Raw genomic sequence first — 9,793 nt, forward strand, 5'->3', positions numbered from 1 at the left:
CATAAACAAAATGGTCAACCACTGAAACCACGACCTCGCACGCAGGACCACGGCGCATTTCATTACTTACGCATTTCTCCCACTTATTAATGGTATTGTTGTTGTTGTTGTTTTCTGTTTTGTGTTTTCTGCTTTACGTCTTTGAATGTCTCTTTCTATTTTCTTTTTTTCTTTTTTCTTTTTTTTTTTCTCTTTTTCTCCCTCCCTCGCTCCCTCTCCTTTGTTATTTGCCTTCACTTTATTTGCATGACAACTTCCTTTCAGCATCTGCTCGATATCGTTTGGCTATTTCCAAACACCCACAAACACCCACAAACAAACATATATATATATTTATATTTATTTATTTAGGTTCCACTCACTGCAATCCATTCCACCGCCATCGTGAAGGGCTTCTTTTCTTTCTTTTTTTCTCACTTTCACTTTTTATATATTTCCCCTTCTGTGTCTCCATTTTATTTCCTCAGTTCATCTTTTTTGTTTCGTCAGACGTTTCATTCTGTCACTTCCCCTGTTGGCTTCGCCTTCTATCTTTTCTTTCTTTTTTTCTTCTTTTTCCATTATTTTACTTTTGTTGCGGTTGCTTGGGTGGTCCATGACCTCCGCTTTCCGAGTTTGAATATCATATATATATTTTTTTTTTACTTTTATTTTTTCTGTTTTGTTTTATTGCTTGTTTACCGTTGGTGATCTCGAGCTTTTTTTTCTTCTTGTTTTTGCTTTTTTTTTTTTTTTAAATACTAATCAACACGCAATGAGCCATCGCTGATATAAGAAAGCCAATAATCACCCCCACTCACGGATAAATTAGAAAGAGAGAGAGAGAGAGGGGGGAAAAAAAAAGAGAAAAAGAAAAAAAGAAACTTCGCAAACTCAGCTGTTTAGTTATTTGCCCCTGATGTGTACTACCGTATTACCATCCCTTTTCTCCCGCATATGTTTTCTTCCCATGATTCCAAACAATAACAATTATGATAACAGTAGGAAGGCAGCCATTCTTCATACAGGGATTGCTCCTTTTCAGTGGTTAATGTGACGAACCCTTAAAAGAAAAGAAAAAAACGAAAGCGACAGTGAGAGCAAAAGTGAAAGTGACCGCCGACAGGATCGAAGATGCGGGCAGGAAAGGGGGAAAAAAAAACAGCATTGAACCAACCTGACGACACAAAATCTTTATCAGCCAGTGATACGCAACGGCAATATAAGAGGGGGTTTTCCTTTAAAAAAAAAAAAAAAAACAAAAGAAAACCAACAATTATGGAGTTCCTCTCTCCTCTCCTCTCCTCTCCTCTCCTCTCCTCACCCCTCACTCAGACTCCCAGGGAACGCATATTGGATGGGTACTATTTTGCTTTTCTTTTTTTCTTTTTTTCACTTCAAGTCACCCTGCAGCTGCCAGACATTTTTTTTATTTCACCGCCGGCGTTCCTCATCCTCTCTTTACTCATCAGATTCCCAAACAACTCCCTTCACCCGTTCGTTAGCATCGGTGTTTATTACTTTGTTGCTGCTGTTGTTACTCTCAGCCCTGGGCAATCATAAACGAAGTGACGCTTTCACCCTCTCCTTCTTTTCTTTTTTCTCTTTCTCTTTCGCTTTCTCTCACTTCCCTTACCGATCGCATCCATTTCTTACTTCATCACCTTTGTTTTCTTCTCATATCAACATCTGACATGGGATAGGCGCTTGGAGTAATTGCCAGCTAATTTCATCGCTTCATCGGTTCTAAAAAGGGGTGACGTAATGCCTCCTCACAACTCATGCGCTCAGAGGCTCTGTAGCGCAAAAGGCGGCTAACAAAGTCATATAACTGAAGGGCGTCCTCCACCTCATCTTCCAATGGAATCCTGCGAGCTTCTTGAGGAGTGGCACCATCCATAAGACCGAGAACGGCTTTCAGGGACCGATGCGGCGGAAGAGGCTCCTTTAATTTGTAGTTCCGACCCACTTTTTCATAAAATCCATTTAGTTTCGGTGATGACTCCAACATATCAACTGGCACGGGGCCAAGCAGAGCTTCAAAACGTGCAAGCTGTGCTGCCTCTGTTTTCCCATCAAATAGCGGTAACCCCGTATATAACTCAACAAGCACACAGCCTAATGACCATCGGTCAATCGCAGTTCCATATTCCAAGTATAAAATAACCTCAGGACTGCGATAATAACGACTTTGAATGTAACGATGGATAACATTGTTGGTATAAGTTGCGGAGCCAAAATCAATGAGGCGGATGCTGCTGCGATTGGGATACTTCAGCAGTATATTCTCGGGCTTGATGTCGCAGTGAATGATTGGACTGGGCTTCGCCTCCTCCAGCTCACGTAGAGCTTGGACCAACTGAAAGGCAAACTTCCGCACCACACGAGGTCCAACTCCACGGTAACCCGTGTGCTTGATGAGTTGATACAAGTTGTAGGTGAGCAGTTCAAATACAAGGACAAGGTGTCCCCGCCAATTAAACGCCTTGAATAACTTCACAACGAGGTTATTGAGACGGGGATTTCCGTTCAGGCCCGAGAGGATGTCAAACTCCAATTCCGCCTGCGCTCGAAAACTAAGTCCACGACGAGTTATCTTGAGTGCAACATTCTTCTGTCGTTTCGCATCAAAACATCGAACGACAGTTCCAAAACTACCCTTCCCCAGTAACTCACGCACAGTGTACCGATTGAGTATCTCCTCACCATAAAGAACCAAGTAATGTCCCTCCTTGTCATCGAAGCCATCATTGTATTTTGGCTCTGGTTCTGCCATCCTTCTTTGTTGACAACATAACTCATCTATGCGCCGATACAGCTCAGACAGATGAACACTAAGAGCAACTATTGGACGAGGGTTCCTACCGCTGGAAGCCCACGTTGTGAAAGTAACATTCGCAGGCACTGGGACGGCATTGGTAATAGCAGTAGAAACAGTAGTAACAACACCTGAAGAACGTACTTGGGGTGCAAATGCATCCTGCCTACGATGATCGTGGTTATTGTGATTAGCGACATGCATACCTGTACTAGATTGCTTTGATTCATCATCATTATGCCGGCCACTCAACCGTGGTTCTGCACTTGGCACACTATTAGACTGGATATCTGATGCAGCGCCTACAACATCGGAGGTTGTGGCATTCACGTGAGTTGCAACTCGCTCACCATGACCATCTTTGGTCGACGAAGCAGCACGCACTGCCAGAGACTCAGTCGAAAGGGAAGATGCAACTGCCTGCCCTCTACGGGCCACAGTCATCAAACGAGGACGCATAATGGCACTAAGCCCCGCACTATGTACGGGATCTGCCCGTCCCATTGTCTTCTTACCCATTTTCACTTCAAGCATGTCTTTCGCCGCTACACATGAAACCATGGCTGGATCATTGGCATTCTTGCCTGTTCCGCACCCACCGCCACTAGGTTGAGTTAAAACAGCACCACCAGAACGTTCCGCCGCATCTGTGCAGTTTTGATCCGCTCTCTGATCCAATTTCATGGAGACTTGAGGCGCAACGCCCTCTGCAGCATCTACACGAGACTCATCGCTAACATGGGCTACTTCAGGCATTTCAGTCCCATTAGCGCAGCGAGAGTTGGCATCTGCCCGCATGCCCGACTCCTCATCCACTAACCTGTGAGTAACAATTGCACCAGATGCGCTCTCAACCTCTACAGACGCTGTTGATTGAAATACACAATCTGACAGATTGGCACCGGCCTCTGACTGCTCACGATACTCATGAGGGGCCAGAGCCGTAGTTGCACTGCCGCTCATTGCCGTCAAAGGAAGGGCACGAACACAAATGCAGCACACCAACAGATGCGGTCGGCTTTAATGTGCACTACAACACTTCTTGAGCTATAGAAGAGGGGTAAAATTACGACCAATGAAACACATACACACATAAGTGAAAGAGGAAAAGATACGAGTCAGAGGATGTGTGGCCCAGGGCCTGGTGACGGCCAAGTGCACGAATATAAATGGTTTTGTAGACTAAAACAAAAAAGGGGGAAGGTGTAGTTTCCTAGGTCGATTGTGTTCGACTGAAGTTACCGCAAGTTTGAACATGTGGCTGTTCTTTGTCTTTTTCTTCTACTGACTTCCTCACCATGTCAAACCGGCTAGTGCCTCCCACAACAATATATTTGCTATACACTTCGCAACACCTTTTTCCTTTTAAACTTACGATATCTGCTTTTCGCTAGTGGAGGCCTTTCTTGTATAGCGTTTTGCGGTATTAACGGTATTAATGCCTTAGCTTAGTTTTGATAACATTCACTGAAAGGGGGTAAGAAATAACGGTAGGTGTATTCCTTTTTAAAAAAAAAAAAAAGGATCATCGGGAAGAAATGCGTGGAAGTAGTAATATACTAAGAGGAAGAGAAGAGTAAGGTACCGTAGCACAACCAACGGGGCTCAGGGTGGAAATGAAAATTTTTACTTGAAACAAATAGAAGATTTTCAAAGAAAAAAGTGATGTTGAGAACTCATCTACAAGACTGGGAAAGTACGCAAGCGCGTATTTCTTCCTTTTGGTCTACTGCAAAGCGTTCCACTCTGAATTTTGCTTCTAGGGACCCGTTTTTTAATATATATATATATTGCTTTTTCGTTTTCCCACTGAACCTCACCGGTCGGAAAACAAAAGAAAAAACAATGCGTATGATCAAACAAATAAATATGTGTATTCGTACATATAGCCGAAGGCACGGGCAGCACACTGATACATTGACATGCCCTTCCACCTGTCGGGGTGAGGTAAGCTGACCATGGCAGCGTGAAAAAGTGAAAGGAAGGATTAAAAACAAAAAAAACGAAACCAACGACAACCCTCGCATTGAAGGTATATACAAACTACATCCGTGACGAAATCAGTAGGTTGTGGACCGCCTCTTCTTTCTTGAAGATGTCACGTCATTGAGCAGCTTCCTGAGCCTTGGGCTTCTGTTGGTGCTGGCATTTGCGGCGGCTGTGTATATCTTGTTGATGGAAAGTACAGGTCTGCTGGAGCGCGGCCTTTCAGTAACGCTTTGAAGTCTCCTCAAGTTCAGTGCCGCACTTCCAGACAGTCGTTTTTCTCCTACCATGGCAGTTGCGGGACGCTGTGGCCGATGTTGCGGCTTCACCTCTAATATCTGAACAGTGCTAACACTGCTACTACTGCCTTCGCTGGGTGGTTGACCTGAGTCCGATGTGCGCTCGGCAGGGGCACGCCCACCTGACATCGAGTCGCACGAACTCGACACGCCAGGCGAGGGCCCAACCGGGGAGCTCCCCGCATTTTTCTCCGCCTCAACGTATACTGCCTTGCCTTCTTTGAGAACGTTACACTCGCACTCGAGTTCCTCCAGGCGGCGCTGGTATCTTTCAATCATGTCACGGAAACGCCTCTTCTCCTCCAACCAGCGGCCACGCTCCTCCTCGAGCTGCTGTACCTGCCCGAGGACATCAGGTAGTCTGTCGCTGTCTTTCTTAAGCTCCGAGAACCGCATCAAAATGCGAAGACGCTGCAGCTCACGTTCCTTACTTGACCATGAACTAAGCCCCGTTTCTAACTGGGAGATCAAATCTTTTGCTTTTTCCATTTCGCTTCGCAACCGCACGCCCTCTGCCCTCAACGCCGCATTATCCTTTCGTAACGATGCAAGCGACTTCTCAGCATCACTACTTGCGGAAAGGGCTGCATCACGCTCTTGCTGAAGGACTGAAAGTTTACTCTCGGCATTTTTCAAGTTGTTTTGCAGCGTCGCCAATTGTGCTTCTCGACATTGGTCCTCCTGGATAGCGGCGCTCAAAGGCGGCCACATCGCAGGGGGTCTGCCGAGTATTGTGCCCTCCTCATCGGTCAGATCCCACGGCACCTGAGCAGATTCATCCTGCCGCTGCTTTACCCGTTCTTCCACACGCCGAGCCAATTCACTCGATTCTTCCTTCAGCTTCTTGTTCTCCTCGCTCAGTTTGTAGATCACCTCGGCAGTCTCCTCACGAAGTCTCTCGTTTTCCTCGCTCAGTTTAACAACCACCTCGGAAGTCTCTTCCTTCAGCTTCTTGTTCTCCTCGCTTAGTTTAACAACCACCTCGGCAGTCTCCTCCCGAAGTCTCTCGTTTTCTTCGTTCAACTCACGAATAATCACGGTAAGATCATCCTTCAGTTCCTCGTTACCGGTACGACCAGCCGAGGCGCTGGCCTCCGCCTCCCTTTTTGCCATCACAAAGCCAGTGACATCTATCACAATAACCGGCTCAACATGGAGGTTGGAGGACGTTGGCACCTTCCAACTGGTACTGGCGCCCCCGTTTCCACCACACGGCACCACCACTACTTCCTCAGACCCGTCCATCTCAGTCGCAGGGGAACTGTCAACCACTAGTTTTTCATTGCAACCAAACCAGCTGGTTATATCCTTCCTATACTTCTGAAACTTCTCTCCGTGTGACCATGAGGGCAGTTTTTGCGGCCATGTTGCCGTAAGGTTTACATCACGGGTGCTAATCAGTTCGTTGCCGCCATTCTGTGATGGTTCCTCATCAACGCAAAAGTATTGCTGATGCACCCCGGCGTTACGTGTGGAGCTGTCGTTATTCTCATCAACAGACTTTGCCAACTCCAGACAACGGGAGGCAGTAAGTAGCGCCTCTTCCAAATTGGCAACTCGCTCCCGCAAAGCAGTGATGATGGGCGTGTATGTTTTTGATTCCTCCGTTAACTCCTCTCCGCTAGTAACCACAAGTGTGGAGGGAAGACCCCCAACCCCCGCAAGTGCCGGGTGGTGAGGAGTGTTCCGTGGAGAAGTTTTATTGTTCGCTACAACGTGAGGGGAAACGTCTCTTGGAATGTTTGGGAGCATCGAGTTGGGGCGCATATACTGTTAGCTTATTTCCCGCACCAACCGGGTTCTCAGAAAGAATTTGCGAAGGAGCCGAAGAAGTCGATGGGGGAAACCCGAATTCTCCGTACCGTCCTTGTTTTTGTTTTACTTTTTTTTCTTTGTGTGTGTGTGTGTGTGTGTGCATATGCGCAGCAGGGGAGGGAAGAGAGTTATTTCGTGTTGCCAGGTAAGAGCGAGAGGAAAAGGCCAGCACATGTCCAAAGAGTCGGCAGTCCGGCGGACTCGGCGAGGCACAGATGCCGTGGAAGAAATCAGGCAAATGACGCTGCAGCGAAAAGAAAATATACTACCACAATTACAACAGCAAGTGGGAGGATCTTCTGCTGCCAGTGGCAGCCGCAACTACCTACTACGGGTTAACAGGCAGGCTCACGGTAACTTGATTGTCCAATAAATCCATTTCACACACGTACCTTCTGCACGTCAGCGTTAGCCACTCCTCTCTAGAGGTATTTATGCACGTGTAGCTCATACCTACGTGTGGGGCACTGAATGTGAAAGCGGGAAACAAAGTCCTTCACACAGATGAATCATTAGGCTAAATTTTCATCCTTCTTAAAGAAACTGTCGGATGGTACAATCCAACCCACAACCTCATACTTACTACGCAGCAATGCCTCCCACTCAATCAGAGTTTTCATATGTGATGGGCTAAGTGTCGTCCAATCCATGTTCGCTTCTTGCCGTCCCACATCCATTTTCGCAAAGTGGCGCGAGCTATCCCTACCCGCAAATGCGTTGTAAGGCGCATTGTTTCCGTAAAAAGAAGTGGCACCGTTGTAAACAATGCCCCGCACCCCGACAAAAGCAAGCGGCGACTTCACACCATCATACTCACTAAGTTCCTCGACCGTGTAACCACGGGGAATAAAAATGGTTGGGGGCGCCGCCTCTTTTAAGTGCTGTCTTCTCCGAATAGCTAATTTCAAGAATATTAGTACCGTTGATGCACAAACAAAGGAAAGAAGCAGTACCCCAAACCCCGCATCGCCCGGTGAAGTAATGAGGGACATCCCCTGCAAGTTTTTTTCTTTTCTTTCACAGTACAACAATGAATACCCAACGTCGTAGGTCACTCCACGCACACGCCTTTCAAACCCACGGAAAAAAAAACACGAACAGGCTCGCTAGCTTCTTGTCTGTGTCGTCTTGTGGCTGCTTGTCTCTTTACGCCATGCGACAGCGAAGGGAGTTGATAGAGTGAAAAGGGTGAAGCGACAAAGGAAAAATAAAATACATCCACGCAGATGACATGCAATCATCGTTAGCATCATGGAATTGTCGGCAACAACCGGGACCCAACACATCCGACCAGACGCAGCAAGAAGGAGAGGAGGTAAAGATAGTAGAGGCAGATAATAGAGACACTGTTTTTTTTTTCTCCTTCCAAACACCATTTGCACCCGTCCACCCTTACTCGCCACCTCATTATTCGAATGCCGCTTCCACCCTTCAGCACAAAGAAAAGCAAAATGCGGTTCAACAATACGTAACTCATACACACACACACACACATACACATATATATATATATATATATATATATACATGGAGCACAGAAAAGAAGTGAATGAAAAGCAACTGCATGGCGCTTCAGTCATGGGGTGTTACAGTTGCAATGGAGGTACAACCATTTTTGTTTAGTCCACATGTAGATGAGGATCCACTATGCCATCTGCAACCAACTCTGCCTCCAACTGCTCCACCGAATATGTTGGAGATATGCTTAGAACAAAGGAGGTGGCGCAGCGAGTTATCACATAAAGGAGCTTACGAACTGGTGTCACACGCTGAACCGCTTGTGCAGCTTGAGGCTCCGTCCCTTCAGGATTGATTCCCTCCGGTTGAACGGATTCCCTTCCCTGATTTCTCTTCCTTTCACTCGACCCTTCCACACGCACAGAGGAAAACATGAATTTTAGCAAGCACCATCCCATGTAAATCCCGAGCATCACAAAAACGTTATAGACACTGAAAGAGCGAAAGACAAGTACGCTCGCCAGCGCCGCCCGTCCCACAACTCGGAGGCCCTGAATTACCGTTTCTTCGTTCAAAAAGTGGGTCAATCCTCGGCGCAGTGCCGCTCTGACCAGTTGTGGCACTGGCTGTCCCGCCCCCTCCTCCTCCTCCTCCCGCTGCTGTTGCTGTTGTTCCGGAGCATTTGGCTGAGGAGTCGGCTGTTGTAAAGGTAGTGAAGAGGCTTGAGCACTTGCATTTGTTTCGCTAATAGCCCCGCCTTCTCCATCATTTCTGTTGATGCCCTGTTGATGCAACCGAAACCTACGCCGCTGCTCTTCCACATATTTCTTTCTGTACTCCTCCCAAGTCATGGCACGCTCTACACCACCATCGCCCCTAGTACAATTGGCATTGGATGGAGTCGTATCGTTATTTTCCATCTGAACGCACTAGTCCTTCTCGTCACTCCACTTCCTACTTCTGCAAAAAAAAAAAACTACAACTCTTTTGTCGTGGTCAGACGAGTCCCTTCGATAAGGAAGCACCAAAAATATTCGAACTAAAACACAAAAAAACCTCGAGGTGTACACAGGTGACGCCCCCCCCCAAAAAAAAAAAGCACAGCAAAGTGCAGATGCCACCGTTACCCAACAAAGGGAAATTAGGAAAATAGACGAGAAGAGTGAGAAGAAAGAAAATCCAGATACGACACGCAGCAAATCATCAGTGCAGGACCCGCAACCAACGATGGTGCCACAGTTGCTGGGTGAAGCAACCGTACAAGCAAAAATATCGTCTCTTTTTTTTTCTTTTTGAAACAAGAAATGAGTAGTAAATGAACAAAATTAGAGAGAGATTAGACCTTTCAGACGGCACCTCAGCCACGCTTCTACGGCAGAGACTTCTCGGTGAATCCCATGTGAATTACGCAAGACCAAACTTCTTGAGAACCTCCACA

General features: G+C 46.7%; 3 protein-coding genes and 1 pseudogene across 4 annotated transcripts; all 4 read right to left on the reverse strand.

Moving 5' to 3' along the window:
- Positions 1 to 1,708: 1,708 nt before the first annotated feature.
- On the reverse strand, positions 1,709 to 3,760 carry TEOVI_000344600 (serine/threonine-protein kinase, putative; the record flags this gene model as incomplete). Its single annotated transcript, XM_067226350.1, has 1 exon — positions 1,709 to 3,760. One exon carries the CDS (start codon positions 3,758 to 3,760, stop codon positions 1,709 to 1,711), a length of 2,052 nt encoding a protein of 683 aa, XP_067082451.1.
- Positions 3,761 to 4,857: 1,097 nt separating this feature from the next.
- TEOVI_000344700:pseudogene lies at positions 4,858 to 6,849 on the reverse strand (annotated as a pseudogene). Its single transcript has one exon. A coding segment is annotated over exon 1 (1,992 nt).
- Positions 6,850 to 7,409: 560 nt separating this feature from the next.
- Positions 7,410 to 7,889, reverse strand: TEOVI_000344800 (Cytochrome b5-like Heme/Steroid binding domain containing protein, putative; the record flags this gene model as incomplete). The annotated part of the gene is made up of 1 exon (XM_067226351.1): positions 7,410 to 7,889. The coding sequence occupies one exon, from the start codon at positions 7,887 to 7,889 to the stop codon at positions 7,410 to 7,412; it is 480 nt and encodes a 159-aa protein (XP_067082452.1).
- Positions 7,890 to 8,516: 627 nt separating this feature from the next.
- Positions 8,517 to 9,275, reverse strand: TEOVI_000344900 (uncharacterized protein; the record flags this gene model as incomplete). Its single annotated transcript, XM_067226352.1, has 1 exon — positions 8,517 to 9,275. The coding sequence occupies one exon, from the start codon at positions 9,273 to 9,275 to the stop codon at positions 8,517 to 8,519; it is 759 nt and encodes a 252-aa protein (XP_067082453.1).
- Between the last annotated feature and the right edge of the window lie 518 nt (positions 9,276 to 9,793).

This window comes from Trypanosoma equiperdum (assembly GCF_001457755.1).
Source record: "Trypanosoma equiperdum strain OVI genome assembly, contig: ctg_747, whole genome shotgun sequence".
Taxonomy (NCBI): domain Eukaryota; phylum Euglenozoa; class Kinetoplastea; order Trypanosomatida; family Trypanosomatidae; genus Trypanosoma; species Trypanosoma equiperdum.